This window comes from Harpia harpyja, chromosome 12 (genome assembly GCF_026419915.1).
Source record: "Harpia harpyja isolate bHarHar1 chromosome 12, bHarHar1 primary haplotype, whole genome shotgun sequence".
Lineage (NCBI taxonomy): Eukaryota > Metazoa > Chordata > Aves > Accipitriformes > Accipitridae > Harpia > Harpia harpyja.
In genome coordinates this window covers 1061699-1083677 of record NC_068951.1, presented here as the reverse complement: position 1 = coordinate 1083677, position 21979 = coordinate 1061699, and the positions used below count along the sequence as shown (strand labels likewise).

Here is a 21979-nt window from a genome sequence, read left to right as displayed (position 1 = left end):
GAAATTAATGGTGTCTCTTTCTCTTCCTTCTAGATGGATTGAATCTTCTGTGTTGAATGCCTCCGGATTTCCTATTGGATTTCACGTGTGGAAAAATACTTTGATTCAAGCCACTCTGTGGCAGACTGAATTGTGGATCCAAGGTTCCTAAGACTTTAGATCTTGAGGAGGCAACCACTGCTGAATCACGTTAACCTGACGTCGCAGCCACAATGGTGCTGTCACAAAGGCAACGAGACGAACTGTAAGGAATCATTATTTTTAATTTTGTGTTGCATTTTCATTAAACTTTAAATATTAACTTTTGCTTCTAAATAGAATTTTCAGAGTGTTTCTGCTCACATGCTGATCAAGTACTGTGTGTTGTTGTTTAGATCTCTGTACTCTTACTTTTGATGCAACCACTGGTATTTGATAATAGAATTGTGAAATGGTGAAAATACAATTTCAAAGTTATTAATGGCATAAAAAATGAATTCTTAAATTTGCTATAATTTATTATCTATTTTGTTTTGACTTCAGTCACAAGGTTATGTATGGGTTACAGTAAGCAGCAAGCACATCGCAATATATGCTTCAAACTGATTAGTGAATTCTACTTTTATCTTGAGTAAATTCTGACACTTTTGCTATTTCATTCCTGAATGTAGATAAGGTTCTGATGAAAATGTGCTACATCGTGATTACAATCTTTCTTTGACTCCTTAAATTGTATTTAAAATGGAGGGTATATTTAAAGGGGAAAAAGAAAAAAACCAAAACCTAACCAAACAAATAAAATAATAAAAAAAAAATCACAAAAAAACCCACCTTAATTCAATTTAAGATACAGAACTCTTTCCAGATTTTAAGGCTAGGATTAGGCTGTCAAGTTCCATGCCTTAGTTTGCTTTCTCTTCTGTAATAACTCATGAAAGAGCGAGTGGTGGGTAGCAATCAGCATGGCAATGTCTTGCATGATGCCCAGTTTTGTAAACTTACATGGAGTTTGTGGGGTTTTTTATTCCTTTTAAAAGTATGGACCAAGTGTGTGTCTCTTGTCTGTGGTAAGCTCTCTATTTTTTTTAATACAGCTTCTTCACTTCTCCAGTAACGATTCAACCCCCTTTGTATTAAATATAGTATGCATTTTACTTTTCTGTTTCATATACTTAAATACCGTTGTTTTACTTCTTAAAGAAGAGTAGAAGCTATCTTCAAATTTTGGTTTTTACAACTGTTCATCAGAGTTGGAGAAGCTCTGGGGTTTGAACATTCAGGATTGTGGTTTTTTTGTTTTTGGTTTTGTTTTTTTTTTTTAAGCGATTCTCTGAAGTTTTTTCCTGGCAAAAACTTCAAAGAGTACATGTGTTAATGGGGAGATGGAAGTAATGAACTGTTATGAATGGAAGAAATGGGAAATGACTGGAGACTTAGGATCTACTTTAAGAGGTCTGATGAGGAGGCAGTACTTTGGTTTAGCATATGTTATTTACAGGGAGAAATTTGAAATTTCTGCTTGAATGCAGAGTTATATTTAGAGTTGAATGACCAAGGAGAGATTGTATATGTGTAAAAGGCAGGAAAGAAGAATGTGATGAAAGCCACAGGAAGAATTTTCATGTGAAAAGCAAATTCTTTTCAGAATAAAAAGTCATTATTGCTTCTTTCTTCAGCTACCAAAGGGTATTAATTTTCTCTTGAATGCCTTGTGTAGTTGACCTGATTTTTTTTTTTAAAGTATCTGTGTATCAGCTTACTTAAATATTGTAGTATGTGTATGTATACACACACAGATCCCTTCCCAAGAAAGTAAGTGATAGTAAGAAAACAAAACTAGGCTTCCTTCTGGAGGCTGATGAGCTTACGTCTCTTATGCAAACTGTCTTTGTTGTGTAACTTGAAAATACCCATTTGAAATAAATTTTGAAAATGCAGTGTTTCCTTAGTCTTGTTCTCTTAAAAAGAAGGTGCTGACTGCTTATTGAAGCCTTAGAATAATATTGAAACTTTGAGTAGTTCTAAAACAAATGCATGTTATCTTGAGAGAGAGGTTCCAGACAGATTAATTTGGTAATTGTCTCATGTCAAAGTGTGGAATATTTTGAAGAATGATGTAAAATTTAAGCACTGTACATTTTGGTCACAGCCAGTGTCCCTTCCTGTAATCTAACTAGAAGTTATTGTGTCATTCTGAAAAACAAAGCTAAGACTTGTTCTCTTGAACTGAGCATTTTATTCAAGTTTAACTGAAGTAAAATTTTGTGCCCTAAACTGCTCTACCAAAGATAGTTTTCCTTCAAAGATAAAGCAACAACTTTAATATGTAGATGTGGTTGTCGCTTTTCTATATGCTGTGGGTTTTATGTACGATACAGATTGATAAGTATACTCATACTAATCCAGTGTTTGATAACTTAAAAGAAAAAAAAGCCCTCTTCACCAAACCTTAAAATAGAAAGTGTATCCTGCTGTTGACATTTTGAAGCAAAATCTGTTTGCCAAATGTATTTATAAAATTTGCTTGGCCTTCTAACAAACCTAATAATACTAGGTGGTGTACTGCATTGAAGACTTAGATGTCTAAACCAATTGTTCTACTCTTATTCAGAGTTGTGGCTGAAGATACTGTTCTTTGTTTTTTAGAAATCGAGCAATAGCAGATTACCTTCGTTCTAATGGCTATGAAGAGGCATATTCGGTTTTTAAAAAGGAAGCTGAGTTAGATGTGGTGAGTTCAAACAAGATTCTTCATCTATATTTTAAGTAAAGAGTTTATAATTTTATGGCATTTGCATCCATTCTGAACATGTATATCTATTATCTACCTATCAGCTCATGTAGTTTTAGAACTGGAGGTGATAAAATCATACAGCTTACTGCCTTGCCATAAAATAAAAAAATCATTGGATGACTTGGTGATTTCTGAGCAAAACTCTTACCTTTGTCTTCAACTAATGACTTAGGCATATTTTTAATTTTTTAATTTTTTTTGTCTAGCTACCACTCATCTATACAATGCTGAATTTTTCCAGTAATGGCCTTTTAAGGGTCCTAGGAGGGCCTAGATACTTCAAGATGAAAGGTGCTAGAAAACAAAGCTAACAAAAGGCAATGTGAATGTATAAGAAAGGTGATAGAAGATGGTATTAAAAAAAAAAAAAGACATGGCCTTTCACTGGACTCACTCCAGCAACTCCATATAGGACTAGAGCATCTCTCGTAGGGGGAGAGGCTGAGCGAGCTGGCACTGTTTAGCCTGGAGAAGAAGAGGCTTAGGAGGATCTAATCATTGTTTATAAATATCTGATCAGAGGGTGTGAGATGACAGAGCTAGACTCTCCTAAGTGCTGCTAGTGACAGGACAAGAGCCAGTGGGCAGAAATTGAAACACAGGAAACTCCATCTGAACATAATAAAAAACCATTTTTTTGTACTGTGAGAGTGACTGAACACTGGAATAAGTTGCCCAGAGAGGTTGTGGAGTCTCTGTCCCTAGAGATATTCAAAACCTCGGTGGACACAGTCCTAGGCAGTCTGTTCCAGCTGACCTTGCTTTGAGCAGGGAGTTTGGACTTAATGATCTCAAGAGGTCCTTTCCAACCTGAACTATCCTGTGCTTAATATTCAGAAGAATGTGTTAAGTTAAACACATTTGTTTCATGCTGTTGTGTCCATCTCCTCCTCCCCTCCCTGTAACTCATTTCCTTAACTGTGCTTATCACGGAATTCTGCATAAAAGCATAAACTTTCTGCAATCCAAAATTAGAAAACTGAAGACTCTTCTCTTGTAACCAGACTTGAAATGGTATAAGACTATGCAGCTCTGGAGGCTGACTTCACATGGTAATGTTTAAGAAACAGGAAGACAAAACAGAATTGCTTTTGTCCTCTGCTTTATCATACAGAGCAAATGGTGGAAGTCTTATTTTGTGATTGGAATTGGGTCAGTAGTTAAATCATTGCCTGAAACTGTTGCATACCAGTTGGTTAACCGTATAGTAGGAGGGCAAGCCTAAATAGTTAATATAAGTTGATCAGCTCTGGTAAGCAACTCTATTTTGTTAGACTGTATGGATGCTAGTGACTTAGGTCATTTCTTACAACTTAATTTTGTTGATTTGCCTTCGTAACAGATGATTCTTGGTATAATTTTTAAACTTGCCACTTATTAGCATATGAGGTGTGCATTTCATCTGAATTTAAGTTTCTCTGGATACAGCTGGATTGAGTAGTAAACTTGTGTGCTGACGTTTGATAAATCCTTGCCTTTTCTCTGTTATAAATCTTGCATCATTCTTTTTCCAAAATGCTTGGATGAAGTTTGACTTAATTCTCCAATCTGCTTCCAGTATGTAATAAATAAGTAGAAATGACAAATTGGAATACCATACTTGTAATTGAAAATCCTAATACCATTCCCTTATCTGCCTTATCTATCAACCTAATTAAGTCTTCTCTTCCCAAAGGTTGAAAAGGCAATCTAAATAGGCTACATGGTCCTGAGGGAAATAGAAAATGCAGTTGCTAGAAGTTCCACATGACTTTCTTGCAAGAAAATCTGAATTGGATGGGGCTATACTAAAATGACAAAAAAAAAGTTAAAGGCAGAAATTATTTCAGTAAATTGGAAGGATTCAAGTGTAGCTGTACAAAGAGGGATTTCATTTTTTGTATTGATTATTCCTGCAGATAACTCCAGCTTTTACAAATGCCCCTGAAGTAGTAGGTTAACATCTGGTCTCTGAGGTAGCCAGTCCTCAGAGCTTTTATGGAGTAAGCCATGGTATTGTTATTTTCCCCATGCTTTTGTTATTCTCCATTTAATTTAGTATTATTCTAGTATGAGATTGTCATTTTTTACATAGAAAGAAAGAAAGTGTGCAGCATTTTAATTACTCTTCTGTGCCTCTGATGTTGTTTGTTTTTCTGTGTCGCTTTTCTTCCTCTTTCTTGTGTTAATAGGTAGGAGGCAAAAAAAAGGAGAGTAATCCTCTGGCTTTTACAATAACATCAGCTGTTCATTGTTGCTCCTCAGCTATTCCTTAGAGCCCAAAGGAGAAAAATATTTAGCAGAAGAAAATTGTTCTTCATTAAAGTTTCATTAGAGTTGCAAAATCAGTGTTGATTTCTCCAGTATATGAGGTGGTGTTCAGTAGGGCAGGTGTAGTAGTCTGCTTTCTGCTTCAGTTACTGGAGATGCAGGGAGAGTGGACTTAAAGCTTGTCTTTGATAAGGTGGCACAAAATAATGCAGTATTATGGTGGTAATTTGATGTTAACTATAACCAAGTTTAAAAAAAAAAAAATCAGAGTTAGTTTGTGCTAACTGGTTTTCAAGTGAGATGGAGTATATGTAACACTACTCTGACAGCTGGCTGCCACTTTCAGTGTGTGCTTTCACGAGAGAAAAGGTGCATTGTGCTAACAAGTAATAGTGCTAGCATGCTCTTAACTCTGAAGGTAGGAGTTTGTTAGTTCCTAATGCTCTACTTGGTAGATATGAAAAAGGAGGCTATGTCTGAGAAACTAAGTACCAGTTCTATATGTCTTGGTCCTTGCAGTCAGTGTGTGCTGTCTGCTGTTGTTTTTTGTAAGAGTTATTTGGGCAGAGGGATGGGGGGAATCCTGTAACAAAATGTGACACAACATTCTCAGATATGCAGAGCACTTAAAAAGCTTTCAAGTAATGAAGATAGAAAACAGCACAGATAACAGTTCAGCCCTAGTTTGGGGATTTTATTTGCAGAGTCCAGCATCATTAATCTGTACTGCTGCAGTATTTTTAATTAAAAATTATATTTCAAAATGTTTTCTGTGTACGTAAATTGTAGCTATTAAAAATTAGCTATTAAAATTGTTTAACTAGTAAAACTGATTGTAGTCTTTCTTGAATCCCCTTTTGTGGTCAAGAGATTTTTATTAAAATGAGCTGTTTATGTTGCCTTTGATGAAACACTTCTACAGGCTTTAGAACTAGAATTTATTAATTTATTGAAATGCTTCTCCTCCTCAGAATGAAGAGTTAGATAAGAAGTATGCTGGTCTTCTGGAAAAAAAATGGACATCTGTTATAAGATTACAAAAGAAGGTAAGTAGAGATCTGATGGATTTAATTGTATAGAAAGTTATGACTGAAAGCGAACATTCATCACTGAACAGAATGTTATATATTTTCCTTGTCAGACAAATGCCGGGTTTAGAAAATGATGCCTCAGAGATTAATTTTGTGGACTTGAGTCAGGAAAATAGCTAAATCTATGTTGTAGAAAATGTTTTTTCTATCTTGGTGCTAGCAGAGACATTCTCTCAGTTTCTTTATAAAAATTTCTTGACTTCAGTTTGTGGACTGCATGTGCAGTTTCTGAAGCTGGAAAGGAAAGAGGTGCCTTAAGGCAGTTTGTGAGTGGAAAGATTGAATAGCTGTCTCCAGAAGGCTTGACTGGTTTAGAAAGGTAAAAACCTGTGCTGCCAGTTGTCTTTGGCCATTACGTTAAAGGGAAGAAACCATTAACTCCAGTGCGTTAGCGCAAGTGATTCTACTGTAAGTGGACAGTACAAAACTCTTTTTAGTAATGCTTCAATGGATCTAGAGTATATTAAAAGCAAAAAAAAAAAAAAAAATCTGTGTGCTAACAATAAAGACCTATCTATTGTGAAGGTTAATATATCTAAGGTTTTATTACACCTTCAGTTTCTCTGCTGTTGGTTAACATGCATGCCATCTCTGGGATACAAAAAATTATTGCGGTAGTAGCATTCCTTTTTGTTAACACAACCTCCTTCAATAGTTTGTCAAAATAGTAGCTCAAACATATTTGTACAGTATTTGAGTGAATGTGATTTTGTAGAACTTTTTTCTCCCATCAAAATATTTGGGAACTTGGAGAAGAATAAATGATTAATGATTAAATTATTAAAGAATAAAGGATAAATGATTAATTTAGGTTTGATTTTTAGAAATACCAACACTATTGAATGTTGGTAATTGGTTTGGATCCATGTAATCTTTGCTTTACTGTGGGTTTGGGAGCCAGTTGGTATTTGGATTATTAATGAGTGAAGGTGAATTAGATCTTGTATAAAACTAGAAATGAGTGGTCTCTTTAAAATTCATAAACTTAGGTAATGGAATTAGAATCGAAGCTGAATGAAGCTAAGGAAGAATTTACATCAGGTGGACCTCTTGCTCAGAAACGAGACCCTAAAGAGTGGATTCCTCGTCCTCCAGAGAAGTATGCATTGAGTGGACATAGGAGTCCTGTCACTCGAGTGATTTTCCATCCAGTTTTCAGTGTTATGGTCTCTGCTTCAGAGGATGCCACAATAAAGGTATGTGTTTGCTACAGAAAATTAAATTAAGCAAGTCAGAGGATGTGTAATATGTAACATCAGTACTTCAAGCTGGACGTGTGTTGTACTGATGGAAGATTTTTTCAGATTCTGCTTTAGCTTCAGTAGGGACAGATCTTTCAAGTATGATGTCCTGTGTAATCTACAAATTCTAGTTTTATGCTGGTCCAGTTAATATCTTCAGGAGTATTTTACTATCCTTTGACTTAAGGAAAAAATAATTAAGCTAATGTGGATTAAGAGACTGGAGAAATAAATAAAGCATCAGTGGGGGGAGAATGTATTTTGGCTGCTCAGAAGAGGAGGAATGGCATAGTGTGTAGAGTAGTGATGTGATGAAGAGGAGGAAGACACTTGCCTCAAGTCATCTGAAGTTATTTTTAAAGCTGAGTTAAAGTGGTTATGCAGCTGTATTCTTAACTGAAAACTAGTTCTTCCCATTTATTCTAAATGGGACATGAAAGTCCCATGAAGTCCCTGTGATTTCCAGTAACTTTAAATAGTTTTCATAGGCCTTTATTGCAATAATGTACAGTGGCATGAAGAGATTTGTTGTAGTGAGCAAGTAGTTTCTCATTTTAGCATCCAGTAAAGACATGATTGTGCATTTTGTTGTTGTTTGAATCTCACAATTTAAGGGAATTACCCCAATAAAGGATACTTGTCATTGTTCTCTTCCACACTGGTTTGAAAACTGTTTGGAAAAGGTGCTGCTCTGAAAAATGTTGAGTAGCATATTAAGCAATGTGCTTAAAAATGCAAGTTGCTCTAATAGCGGCTACCTGTTGGAGAAGATTAAAATAAAAAGTGTCAGCTAGATCTAGTTCATTAAAAGCTTTAACCTGTTCTTGTTTCTGCAGCAGACTTGAACATAGAGGACTGGTGTTTTTTCTTAAAGCAGATAGGGCCAGCTGAAACCATGACAGCTCTGTGTTTGTTACATGTTATAGAGGACCCTAATTAGCTTTGGTTTTGCTCCCTCTTATGGATACACTGGATGAATTTCCTTATTTTTTAAGTCAAGCTGTGTAGCTTAATTTGACTGTTGCATTCCCAATGATTGCAATCTATTGGGATGATGGATTCTTTTTGTTGTTGGGTGTTTTTTGGTGGTGGGGTTTTTTTGTTTGGGGTTTTTTTTTAGGATATAATTTAAAATTAAATGTCTAATTTTTTGTGCTTGAGACAGACACAATAAAATCTGTTGGAGCCTGTTTTGTTTCAAAGGCTTTTGTTTGCCATTAGGTGATAGAAGACTGACTTAATTAGGAGGTGAGAATGGGGACTTCATGCTATCTTGCAGTTATTAACTGCAAATGTTTATTTAATCTCTGACAAATTCTGTAATCTACTAATGTGTGCATGTCAAACTCTTCAGAGTGGTTTGGATTATCATCCCTAAACTAATGCATTCTGAATATTGCTCTTTAGTATGCAGAATATTTGGTATTTGGTTGTGAAGCAGCAAGTAAATTCTGAAGCCATAGTAAAGCCTGGGAAAGGGGCGGGGGGGGATTGTTAAAGATGATGCTTTCTCCACCAACTGAAAATGGGCTGTATTGCTGGAGTTAGGGTACTAGCATAGAAAGGGATGAAGAAAAACAATCTGTACAAAGTGGATTTGTTCTGTCCAATGTTTTCTGAATTGATCTTCTTTTATTTTTAAGGATATTGGGCGTTAAGACTTTTAAATACAATGGAACTTATTTTCCTGCTGTGCTTATAATGCTTTGTTAGCTGAAAAACAGTTTTCAAGATGCATGAATTCAGTTAATTTATAAGTAACAAAATCATCTAAAAATAATGCTTATTTTTCTATACTGTTAGGCTTTTTAGGGCTGTCTTTCTTTGTCTCTTGCTCAATTAATTATTGAATAAGGTGCCAGACTGGCCTGCAGAGTGCAAATGTAAGGCTGGAGAATACAAAGAGTAATAGGTTGCTGTTAACAGATTTTCTGTTCACTTGTCAGGTGTGGGATTATGAGACGGGAGACTTTGAACGAACCCTTAAGGGGCATACAGACTCTGTGCAAGATATTTCCTTTGACCACACTGGCAAACTATTGGCCTCCTGTTCTGCTGATATGACCATTAAGCTATGGGATTTCCAGGGCTTTGAATGCATCAGAACTATGCATGGTAAGGTATAAAGGGAATTGTTTTAGCAGTCTGTAAAGTGAAGAGGTTTTTTGTTTTTTTTTTTTTTAATCCAGGAAAACTGCTGATGTGGAAAGGGGTTATAAACCAGAGTATTGTCCAAAAGAAAGAGGGGGGATATTTTGATGCTTTCAGTGCTCTGTAAATAAGGTATATGTTTAGTGTCTATGGAATGGAATAGCATCTCAAATCTGCTATGCATGATGCTGTGGGAAGCACCCCATAATGATATTGAAATGACATGGCAGTTAGAGGTGTTTAGTGCTAAAAATTAAATGCTTACTAGACAATAAAACTGTGCCTTCAAATCGGTAAAAAATACCTTCTTCACCTCTCTATTTCCCTGATGTACTGCTTCAGGAAGGAAGCGATTAGTGTGAAAGGTGTTCTGTACATACTGTGCAGTCTTCTGCTTTCCTATTTGTCTGATTTCAAATGAACATGCCCTTTGCATTAGGCTCAGAAGCCATAGGAAGAAATGGGAAAGTAAACCAACCACAACTATAAGATTCTAATATTGACAGCAACTATTTATTTTATAGTCTCGATGTAAAAGCATTTTTATACTGCTGCTTGTGTTGCTTTTAATATCTTCTTATAGAAGTGGTGAGTAGGAATAGAGAATGTTTGAGATGAAAATAAACACACAAACATATATACCAAAGAAAACAGAAAGGTGTTGACTTTTGTGCTTACATTTCTTTAAACACTACAGAACGCTATTGTAGAGGAAGAACAGATGCTGCATCTGGCTGATAGCAAGAAAATGAAGTAGTGCTACAGGGGAGGTTTTTTGGCCTTTAAAGATTTCTATATGAACACACATGCTGTATTTTTATGAACTGGATGTTGTAACATGAGCGTGGGTGAGCTAGCTTCATGTGTGTTGCCAGTTACATCTCTTCAACTCAATTTCAAGTAAAAAGGAATAAATAATCTTTTCAGTGAGGAGTTGTGAAGTACCATACTTGCGCTGAAATTAGTATTCTCTAATGCTTCAGATACTTGATCACTGGTATGATTGCTTTTTAGTAGGAGTTCACCAGGGGCTCTAAGTTCTTAGTGGAAAAAATGGAAGTGAAATTTGTACATCCTAGGTACATGGCTTGCAAGACGCAATGTAGCTGCCAATACAAGAAAAAAAGCAACTTAGTGAACTTACTGGCTACAACTTTTTGGAAAAAAAGAACTTCAGATCTCCAGATGAAAGGAAGCAAGCTGTTTAATGTCTCTAATCTGTTGAGAAATTATATATACTCTAAACTGCTGATCTCAGAAGATTAATTTCTAATCCTGACAATTTAAGTAGGGACAATTGCAGAGCTTGAAGTAAGACAAGTGCATGAATTATATCAAACTGTTATAGTCAAGCTTGTACAGTGGACTTGTCAAAAAAACCGTACCCAATAGCTTGTTCTGGGTAATACTAAAATTTCAAAACAGTTAATTCTATGTTTGCCACTTTGGGAAGTTTAAGTTCTAATTTTTTTGTAATACTGGAAATGAACAGTCTTTACAGAGTGTGTTATCTCCCTTTATATTTATGTCCCATTGCTTGTGGGATGAGTAAAGTCAAGAGCTGAAACCACTTACACAAGGTCATAAGGAGTCTGTGTTAAGGAAGTGATCTGGATGGTTTTTCCTGACTCAGCATTGATCGTCTTCCTCTCAGGTCTCTCAACAGTAATAGAAGTTGCTGTCATGTATACACAGTTGGTTCCTACTTGGTTCTTGAATCAATGCAGTACAGTGTTTTAATAAAACCTAATATCAGATATCTGGAAACATTCAGTCTTTCAGCATTAAGCTTCTGCAGTGAGGTTTGGCATGCCTCTCACTGAAGACCTGTTTTCCTTTTTAAAGATCAGCATAGTGCATCAGCATACTGTAATTGGACCTAACTGATAATTTTAAAGACAGTCACTGTAGCAGCTCTCTCTTCTAAACTACCAACTTTTGTAACTGTAGATGTGTTGCTTGCAGTGGTGAGTGTCTGATTTTTAAAACATCTTAAAGAAATTTTTGAAACAATTTTTAAGAATGCTCAGTGTCTGGACTGTTCCATAAAACATGCACTACTGCTGTAGCTACTTGTCCAAGACAAATGAATAGCAAGTCCTGTGTGCTCTGTAAAAACTATTACAGTACCACTTAATAAAGGTTTTCTTTTGTTTTTAGGTCATGATCATAATGTTTCTTCAGTAGCCATCATGCCCAATGGAGATCATATAGTTTCTGCCTCAAGGGATAAAACTATCAAAATGTGGGAAGTCCAAACAGGGTAAGTGCACCTCTGGCTAAACATCAGCCCCTAAACAAAACAACCATAAGCCACTATTTATAGGAAATGGGACACACAAATCTGGAATGTCAGTAAACATTATTTGAATTGAGGTATGATATAGTGCCCTTTAGAGTAATTCACTTAAGGATTCTGCCTTAAATCATTAAGCACAGGGGTTTAGGTTTTAGTACCGACTAATTAAAACTAACTGGCTTTATCTTTCTGGGAGCTATGAGGCTAGAACACTGTAACTCAGGACCAGGTAGGAATATAAATTCAGTGGTTAACCACAAGTTTCAAGGGAGCATGAGTGGAGGGAGGAGAAATCTGTTACCTTTCTTGACACAGATCAAGGTGTCTCCTTTGCTTTTGGTTTGGGGTGGGTTTTTTTGGGGGGGGGGGTGTTGTTTGGTTTGGGGGTGGTTTTGTCTTATTGTTTCATTCATCAATGCTAAAAGTTTTAGGTGGAGGCTATCTGAATGACCTGTAGATCTCTACTTGTTCTTAAAATACCTATTTAATGCAAGCTGTCATGTCAACTTCATTTTTTTTTCCCCAAGCTTCCTGCTTTCTACCTTAACAAAGATTTGCCAGTTCTTAGCTGTCACTTCTTTCTCACGTCAACTTCCTTTCCATGAACTGTTTTATGGCCTTGTACATCATCATCCAGGATGAACACGTGCATGCTAAAATATTTTATCTTCTGAGAGCAGGTCAAGCATCCTTAAATTTCAAAGGCATGTGTAGTGGTTTTATTGTAATGTTAGAGTCATACTGTATTTATCTTTTCTGAATAGTTACTGCGTGAAGACTTTCACGGGTCACAGAGAATGGGTGCGCATGGTGCGGCCTAACCAGGATGGCACCTTAATTGCCAGTTGTTCTAATGACCAGACAGTGCGTGTTTGGGTGGTAGCAACAAAGGAATGCAAAGCTGAGCTCCGAGAACATGAGCACGTGGTAGAATGCATTTCCTGGGCTCCTGAGAGCTCGTACTCCACCATATCAGAAGCTACGGGATCAGAGGTAATGTTTCCAATGCTATTAAATAAGCACATACAGTAAGATTTTTGACTATGCTTTATATAGAACTTACTGGATAGTATTTGGAACAACTAAGCTTTGTTCTCAAAGTGCTTGGCCGATATAGCAGGTGTATGAGTATTTTTTGCTGAGTATACCTGGTGTTCTGTTAATCCCCCATCTTGGCTTCATAGGATCCATGCTTTTGTGTTTTTTAACAGTAGGACCCTACCTTTGCACTAATGAAAGCGAACTTTGGAGAGATGCTCTATTTCTGAGAAGGTTGAGAGTGGGACCACTTTCACATATTTCAGCAAAGAAATGTGGAAGGTAGTTTATCTGGCATAACATGAAGATTATAAGGATGCTAAGCAATTGAAAGTTGTGGGGGAGGTAGTAAGTCAGGAATGCAGAAATAAAGTTGCCTTGGGTGTATTGCACTGGAATTAAGCTTTGACTGCCATGCCCTAGTGTACAAAGTTATAACAAAAATAAATCCCCATTTGTGTGATCACAGATACATCTTCTCTGTTGCTAAATCTTCAGGAAAGGCTTACTAAAGGTCAGCAAAAGTTTCCTTCTAAGGATAACAAGGTGTAGAAGAAATGAACTAGAAATTAACTCTTGATTTCTAGTTAACCCTAAGCATTTCTGCCTTGCCCTCTTCTTCAAAAAGGACAGAAATATCCAAGGGGAAAAGTAGATACACTGAAGACAGGAACTTGTCTAGTGATGGATTTTACAGATTATTTCAGTCAAATTTTACTTGCATCCTTAAAAGATCCTTATAATCTTTTAATTAAAGGTAATTAAATTCCAAAGGTTCACTTCCTCTTGCAGTGGTAATTATCTGAAGTGGTGTCTCCCCTGCCCTCTGCTGGTCTGATCAACTATGTACATCACATTACAGTACTTAGCTTTGAACGAGAAGCAAGTTAATGTTAACTTCACAGTTGAAACATTTCAAGTTCTGAGAACTAAGTCTTTCTTTCATACTTTGCATGATTACAAATAGAAACACGTTCAGAGTAGGAACTTCTTGAAAATTCTTAAACTTGCTTCATTACTTTTTATGAAGAATGAGAACACAAAGGTATGTCTGAACTTCATACTCCTTTGTCCTGAGATGTCTGACTCTACTTGAACTGTGTCTACTATTAAAAGAGGGTCTCTTGCAGTAGGCAAGTGTGGATTCAAAGTATTATTTGGCTTTGTGCATCAGCAGGACGTACAATCGTTTCTTTTAACAGATTGTTTAATTCCTTCTATTTTTTTTGTTTATTTCTCCTCGTGTTAGTAACAAAATACCTGTGACTCTCAGCTTTGTGTGTTTATTAGCTGTAAGCTGTCATATGATCTAATTTTGCTACTAAGAAATAGCACTCAGAAGTGATCTGCTTCCTCCCTCGTCTTTCCCCCCATGCCCTATACATGCCATAACTTAAAACATAATTTTCTGCAGACTAAGAAGAGTGGCAAGCCTGGGCCTTTTCTGCTGTCTGGATCCAGAGACAAAACCATTAAGATGTGGGACATTAGCACTGGCATGTGCCTTATGACACTTGTAAGTTCATTGGTGTTTTCTGGTGGTCATAGCTGCATATGTAAAACCATTCTTAATGGAATGAATTATCTTACATGTTTATGTTTTCAAGAGAAGACAGAGTTATTGAAATAAGACAAACACTGGAAATACACAGTTTTATTGGCTTCTGTATTTCAGATCTTGTTGTTGCTAAGAAATACTAAGAATCTCAAAATACTATAAATGCAGGAGTACTGTGGTGGTGTTTTTGTGATGAGTAGCTTGGTTTGTCTACAGAAATGCTGATAATCATCTGAATTTAGTCTTCTGTACAATGTCGTGTTCTTTCAATGTGTGGGTCTTCCCGCAGGCCATGGACAGCTGTTTTCCAGCCTGTATTCAGGCTGGACTGGATGTTGGTGCTGGGGGTGGGGAGCAGAATCGGTGCAGATCACATGAGGACTTCTGTTTGTTTGCCTTCAAGGACAGGAACTCACATTGTTGGTAGTGCTGATATAGATGTAATAATAGAAACTGAAGATAAATTTTTGAGTTCCAATAGGTTTTAGAAAGCTAAAGGCTATCCTTGCAGGAACGGGGCAAGCAGTCACTCTACCATAGCATCAATTGTAGAATGCTTAGCCTTAAAACATGCACCTGCTTACTGATCTCTCCTTATGCACAAGGTGGGCCATGATAACTGGGTACGTGGCGTTCTGTTCCATTCTGGGGGAAAATTTATTTTGAGCTGTGCTGATGACAAGACTCTACGTGTCTGGGACTTCAAGAACAAACGATGCATGAAAACCCTCAATGCGCACGAACACTTTGTTACCTCTTTGGGTATGTATTGTCCTACAGTGCTTATTGCAAAGTACCGAGCCAGAGGTACAGTTTCTACATCGTCACCAGCTGAAGTTGAGCACCAAGCTAGACATTCCTGTTTTGGATTCTAGTGAAGTTTTGTGCTATGTGTATTTTAATCAAACAAGGACAGATACGAATTTCGAGTGTGCTGGATTTCTCCACTTCTGTTGCTAGTGTTGCACATTGGATAAAGGCGTTAACTGCCTGGGTGTTCTGGAAGCTTTCACCACTGAGTGTGTAGGCATTTGGGGAGTGCTGTATTGCAAATGCTTGACCAGCAAAAAAAAAAGGGGGGGGGGGGTGCAAAACAAAATGGTAAGAAAAAAAATATACTTTGAATTCCTGGGCATTCCTGGTTGGTATTACCAGATCTTGGTAGATAATAGTTCCCCCCTGCCCTGGCAAAACCAAAACAAAACGCTCCCTATTCAACAAAGCTAGCTTTACTCTGGAGTCCTTTCTATTGTTTTTTTTTCTCTCTGTTCCTCTGGCAGTTTATAGCTCCTTCAGTAAAGCTGTGTAAGTTAGGTTAGCAGTGAACCTGGAATTGGCTAGTAAGGTTTCCTAATCAAACTTGCAGGTCTAATCAAAATGCAGGGTTTCTGACTTCACTTCCCTCTTAGATTGTTGAAGACAGCTGATCAGAAAGGGGAAAATAAAAGTTATGAGTTGAAGAACATTAAACTATTAGCATGGATTGGCTAGCCTTGGAATTGGCTGCTTCAGTTTACAGATTGCTTTGCTGAGCCCTTTCTACACAATGAGGCTTTTTGATTCCTCTTGGTTAAACTTCCCAGTACTGTCTGCTGACCCAGTCCAAAATTGATATGTATCTATGAAATATTTTGGGATCTCCTGAGGAACAGTACACTTTTTTTTTTTTTTAAATACTAGCTCACAGCCTGTATTGTCTACAGCAAAAAGAAAAAGCCAAGTTTCTTGACTTCTGATTCTTGAAACCTCTTATGTAAATACATGAAGTTCTGTCTTCTGGTAGTATTCAAGGGTTTTATCAGTTTGAGATGTTTTGGACTCTTCTCTGTTATAACTTTATCTTGATTTCTTTTCCATGGAAGCTCCTTTATAACTGAACTGAAAGTAGATTTTCATGCTTTAAAAAATTGTAGCATGAGAGAATTTGCCTTCAGAACTATAGGCATGATGAACTTTGCAATACAGTCTTTGAGCTGGTATAATTTTTTTGAAAAAGTAATGACATTCAGTGAGAGTGGAAAATACTGAAGTTTAGGATTTGTTCTTAACATAAGCTTTTCTTTCCTTGCAGATTTCCACAAGACGGCACCGTATGTGGTTACTGGAAGTGTAGATCAAACAGTAAAAGTGTGGGAGTGCCGTTGATTGAATTCACATTTGACCCCTTTTTCCTCTGGATGCACTCAGATACCATGGTTACCCATTGAGCTCTGTTTAAATAAATATTGTCCTTTCATGTAAATTATTCTGGATGTAGATTGAGCTTATTAAATGTTACACACAAAGTATTCATGCATGGTGAATCCAAATTGTATACTGTAAATTTACATACGTTGTCTAGAAGTACCATAGGTTTAAGAACATGGGCTGGCATTGGTCACATCAGACCTAAGAAGGCAGAAGTTGGATAATTGAAATAGGGCACTTAACTGAATAGTTGACAGTGTCGTTCTATGTCGGATAATTATACCTGTTTTTCTTTCTGCTGTCTGTTGGTGCCTGAATTGGTGACCTCATTTGGGAAAAGTTTTGTAGGGCTCTTTCAGAAATGTGTATCTATGTAACATCACTTAAGTGTGCTTAATAAATCTTCTCTAAGAATACTAGATAATAAGGCTGCAATTCAGAATCTTCTGAACCTTATATGTAATTAATGGAAATTAATTAAACTCTGGAATATTTGTCATGAAACATTTGCCAAATCAACAGAATACACTTGTTTTGGCCTCCTATCACGCAAGGGTTGGTATATTTATATAATTAACTGTAAACCTGAAATAAGACAACAAATCTTAGTAGCAGCTGATGTGATAAATGTATTTATTTTTTATTTGGTCATTCAATGGTTAAGCTGTGCTGTTAAACTAAGTTTAAATGGTTTTGGTTTGTTTTTGTTTTTGTTTTTTAATGCTAGATGAACTTCCAGGAGGAGTTGTCCATCCCACTAGAATTTAGTGATCTAATTTCCAATAGAGCTTAATCTCCCAAATGACTGCCATGGTACAACTTGCTGTTTGCTTTCAATGTTTGTTAGAGATGTGCAATTCCTATTACCCAACAGTATCAAAGTACACTTCCCTCTTACTCACTTGCAGGAGGTTGGGGTATACAAAGGTTTCTTGGTTTCTTTAGTGCCTCCTTGGAAACCCTTTTGAAAATGAGGTTATACTTACCTTGACAAGACAATGTGGCTTGAATAAAAACGTACTGTGGTTTGCATGTTGAAAAATACCTTGGGATACAGTATTTAAATGCTTTAAAGAAAGCACTAAATACCTTGAGAATCAGATTAAAATGGCAAATACAGATTGATACGGGCTTCTAAAAGGAAAACAAAACACCATCAACAAAACAAAGTCCATCTGTGGGAATGATGCTATCAAGTAAACATTTAAAAACAAAACCAAATCCTATCAGCAAAACTAGCCCAGCTTGGTTATTAGTATTTATGTTGTTTGGTGTATACAATTTTTAATCTGCATATCCCTAACGTTACATATTTTGATCTGAAGTGAATGGAAATATTAGAAATGAATATTTTAATCATTTTTGTGACAAATTCCATTGTAGATAACTAAGCATTACAATACTTATCAAACTAACCAGGTCTTTTTAAAAACCCACTTTGAAATTTACAATGTAATGAAGTACCAGTCTGATGTTTTAACAGGTGAATTTGTGCTTTATTTTATTTGTTTTGTTTAATACATGGCTTTTAAAACTGTCCCTTTTAAAAATAAGAATCCTTGACCAACATAGGGTCGGCTGGAGGGTGTACACACTAAAATGGTGAGGGGTATGGTGGTTAATTTCCTACAGTCACCCATAGAAGGATCCATTCTTCTGTGTGGAGGAGATGGATTTCAGCATTGGATCCTGGTGTAGACTTGCCTCTGGGAAGGGGTGGAGGAGATGGAGTTCTGATGTGGGGGTTTTTTGGAGCCAGTTTAAGATTCAGGCTAATCTCTTAAATCCAGTGGTTTATGTAATTTTCAGTGTGTGTTTCTGCAGTTAAGCATGCACAAATAAAGTATTTTTTTGTTTGTTAGCTGCTTGGACTGGAAAAATTTGCTGCTTTTTGTCCTGTTTGAGAATTCCAGATACACAAGTAGTGCATCTTAAAATTCCTCAGTGCATCTGCAACTGTAAAGTAACACATCTGTTTAATTCCTGATAGGTCCTATAAATTTTATTTAAGTATAACGTAAACCACACTCATGTACATAATTCATAAACATGAATGAGAAATTAAAGGTACCTATTAAGTGGAAGTTGTCTACTGCATTTTTTCCCTTTAGCGTACAACTATTTACAAGGACAAACAACTAACTGAAGTAATGTAAGCAGCATTTAATTGCTTGTGTGAAACACTCTCCTAACTACTTCTGCAATGCAATTTGCAACCTTCTCCTTTAATAAGCAGTGAATAATCTCAGGGATGGTCCTGAATGGATCAAAAGTTAAAGCCCTGTTTAGACAAAAAAGTGAAAGCCACAACACAGGAGTTGGGTTTGTGAGGGTTTCCTGCAGTGTCGCTCCGTCATACTACACTGTGTTGAACTTTTTCCACTGTTTGCAATGTTTTCTGTCAGCTAATCCTGTGCCTTTCCTGTGATAATAAGTACAATAATGAGGTTACTGGTTTGGATTACAAAACAAATTTATTAGAGGGTTTAAGAGGTTCACTGCTGCTTTGTCACTTTCCTTACTAAAATTGGCATTGCTTAAAAGTAACTATATATAGACTGTGTTACCAAATAGACAATACAGACTTTTTTGGCTTAAAACCAGACAGACATTCCAGTGCCACACTAATGTAATGTGCCCAGGAAGTCTTAGATGCATTCTAAAAAGTGCAACATTTATTGTGGTTTAGACATAATCTGGAAGTTGATGTTTTATAGCATCTTGCACTTTAGAAGATTAAAAAAAACCGTCCTGCTTTTGTGTATGGTGTGACCAATGATGTGCCCGGGGCACTAATTAAAAAGGAAAAAAAAAAAAATCTAGTTGCTAGCAAGTTGTCCAAGGGCTGTGGAGCACTGTAGTATTTTGAAAGCTTTGGCTATAGACTCACCAAGCCCAGTCTACTTATACTGTCAGTACCCTGCTTCTCCTGTTTGCCTCCTCCTGTTTTTATGTGAACTGCCTGATAATACCACTCTTAAATAGCTTTTGACTCGCATGAAAGCTATTTAAAAGAAAAAGATTATACTTTGTTTTTGTAGACAGTGGTGGCTTGATAATCCTTTTAATGATTTGAATATTAAAAAAAAAAGTTGAGTGAAGGAAAAACGCACTTAGAATGAGTTATTTGCTGTCCAGCTGTACATAAAGTCCAGTGTATTTAAAAAAGTCAAACCCAAGAATCTTCTAGCAAGAATGTGTGCATAAAATGGTAGGGATAAACATGTTAGGAGCGGGGAGGGTTGAGTTGGATTTACAAGTCACAACTGGATTTAACTGGCCTTTTTATCTTTCCACTGTGTCATGTAAGTAGCTGCTTTCTTGTCCTACCTATCCCTCAGGCTTCCCCAAGTTCATTCTGAAGATAAGTTAGCAAAATCTTCAAGTTTTAGAAGTTGATCCTGACATTGACATGAAGGCAAACGTTGAATTTTTTCATAAGAACTATGTTAGAGGTTGCAATTGGAGAAAACAGTTCCCAGACTGTAGGAGTTAACTGAAGCTGTTGACACAATTTAAAAAAAAAAAAAAAATCAGTAAAGGAATGTATATAATACTGCTCTGTGTTTTACAGTAAGATTTGTTGCTCTCAGACTGTGTAAAACAAAATTTATTCATGTTTTCTGCATATTAAAAAAATCTTATTGTACCAATTGGTAAACTATTAAATGCATATAAAACTAGATGTGTTTTTGTTTCCTTGGATGCAAGAATTAAAACTATTTTGAAAAAAGCTATTGGTGTTTCACCCTTCAGATTTTGCTCCACACCTGCTTTTTCTTTTATCTAATTTGAATTTAAATCGTGCTTGCCTGAGGTAATGTGAAGCATTTTTGAGGCAGTTGGTTCCAGGTAGAATAGTCAGAGGTTTTATTGGTTAATTTGGTGAAGTGAGATTCTATAAAAACCTTTGTGCGTGTTTCTTGAGCTGGTTCATACGCGGTCTGGGAGAGCGTCGTCTCCAGCGCCGTGCGGAAGGTAGATGCGTGGCCTCTTGCCGAAGAAAGCAGCGGTGCCGCTGGCTCGCAGGCTTCGCTGGCTCGCTCGCGCTGGGTCTCGCCGAAGCCTCCGCTGCGCGAGTGCTGCAGCAACCCTCGCCCCGCAGACAGCGCGCCTGGAGCGGGAGCCGCTGGAGAGAGTTTCGGTGAAGCGGCGTGTTTGGAGCAGGATTTATTTCAGGCGTTGGGTAGCGACCCCCCCGAGCGCGGTTATGGGGGTGCAGCACAGGAGGCTTTCTGCCCCGCGGGGAGGCCGAGTGACACTTGTTTGTTCTGTGATGGGGTGCGTCAGGGGAGCCCCCCCTACCTTACTGGTCCTGTCCTGGTGCTGCGTTTTCCCGGGCTTTGTTGTGGTTTGGTTTTTTTTTTTTCCTTACTTTGAACCTTTACAGCAGACCTAATAACCATCGTGCACTGTTTCTTTACTCGGTACCATTGGAGCTGCTGGCGCTGAAGGCTGGGCCCTGCGGTGAATCCTCCCAAGTGATTCAGTGTGGGAGTAATCTGTCTGCTTTCTAAGGCAACAGAAAAGTCCTGTGCAGGTGGAGGTGCATACCTGGAAAGCTGAGGCACTGAATGGTTCTTGAAGCTTTGTTTTCATATTGGTGTCTTTCAGGTGGTGTGTAGTTTGTTTGGTTTTTGGTTTGGGTTTTTTTTTTCCTGTGATCTGGCCTTAATTACCATGAGTGCTACTTACAAATGGGTCAGTGAACTAAAATGGAAATGTGCATTTCTTCATTGATGGAAGAGCAAGGATGTGACCTTGACTATGATGCGGGGGAGAGATGGAACACAGCTCCGACCAGTTGTGTTCTGTGTAAGCACCGTGCATGGTGTTCCTGAATAGCAGGAACAGACCTGGGATAGGCTGTTCAGGGAGACTGACTTTCATTTGGTAAAAACAACTGAATTTCAGGCGCTGCCAGAGCTAACATGCCAGTCAGATGACTTGGCTGGGGTGAAGGGTGTCCCGAGCGTTTTGTACAGAGATGCTGTTAGGATGCAGGTTTGAAAGGAAAGCCTCCTATATGTTTGCAAACATAGTATCTTTATCAAAAGGGCGAGATGAGGGATATTAAAATGCGGGTAGCTAAGAACAGTCTGGGTAGCTGAGGAATTTCATTTTCCCCTTCAACTTGGTGACGTGATGATGCAGCGAGTGCCTTACTCAAAGCAGCTTTCTAAGTGTATGAGACTAGTTTCCACCAGTTGTTTCCAGTTTTGATATAGCACTGATGGGTATTAAAACATTTTTGGGCAGAGTTGAATATGAAAAGAAATGATACATACAGGAATTTTGGTCAATGGTGGGAAGATAATGTATTCAGTTGAGCCAGGCTTCTCTCTGAACAGTACAACCGCTGTAGGCAGGGAAGGTTTAATGGGGACTTCT

General features: G+C 37.3%; 1 protein-coding gene across 2 annotated transcripts in view; it reads left to right on the top strand.

Moving 5' to 3' along the window:
- Positions 1-20271, top strand: part of PAFAH1B1 (platelet activating factor acetylhydrolase 1b regulatory subunit 1) — a 37801-nt gene extending 17530 nt beyond the window's left edge. For both annotated transcript variants that reach the window (XM_052803347.1, XM_052803348.1), the window contains exons 2-11: positions 34-244; positions 2626-2710; positions 5995-6069; positions 7104-7310; positions 9302-9470; positions 11667-11769; positions 12570-12798; positions 14258-14359; positions 15007-15163; positions 16473-20271. In XM_052803347.1, coding sequence (XP_052659307.1) covers positions 213-244; positions 2626-2710; positions 5995-6069; positions 7104-7310; positions 9302-9470; positions 11667-11769; positions 12570-12798; positions 14258-14359; positions 15007-15163; positions 16473-16546 — 1233 coding nt within the window. In that variant the 5' untranslated portion in view covers positions 34-212 and the 3' untranslated portion in view covers positions 16547-20271. The remainder of the gene's footprint in view (positions 1-33; positions 245-2625; positions 2711-5994; positions 6070-7103; positions 7311-9301; positions 9471-11666; positions 11770-12569; positions 12799-14257; positions 14360-15006; positions 15164-16472) is intronic.
- Positions 20272-21979: the final 1708 nt, after the last annotated feature.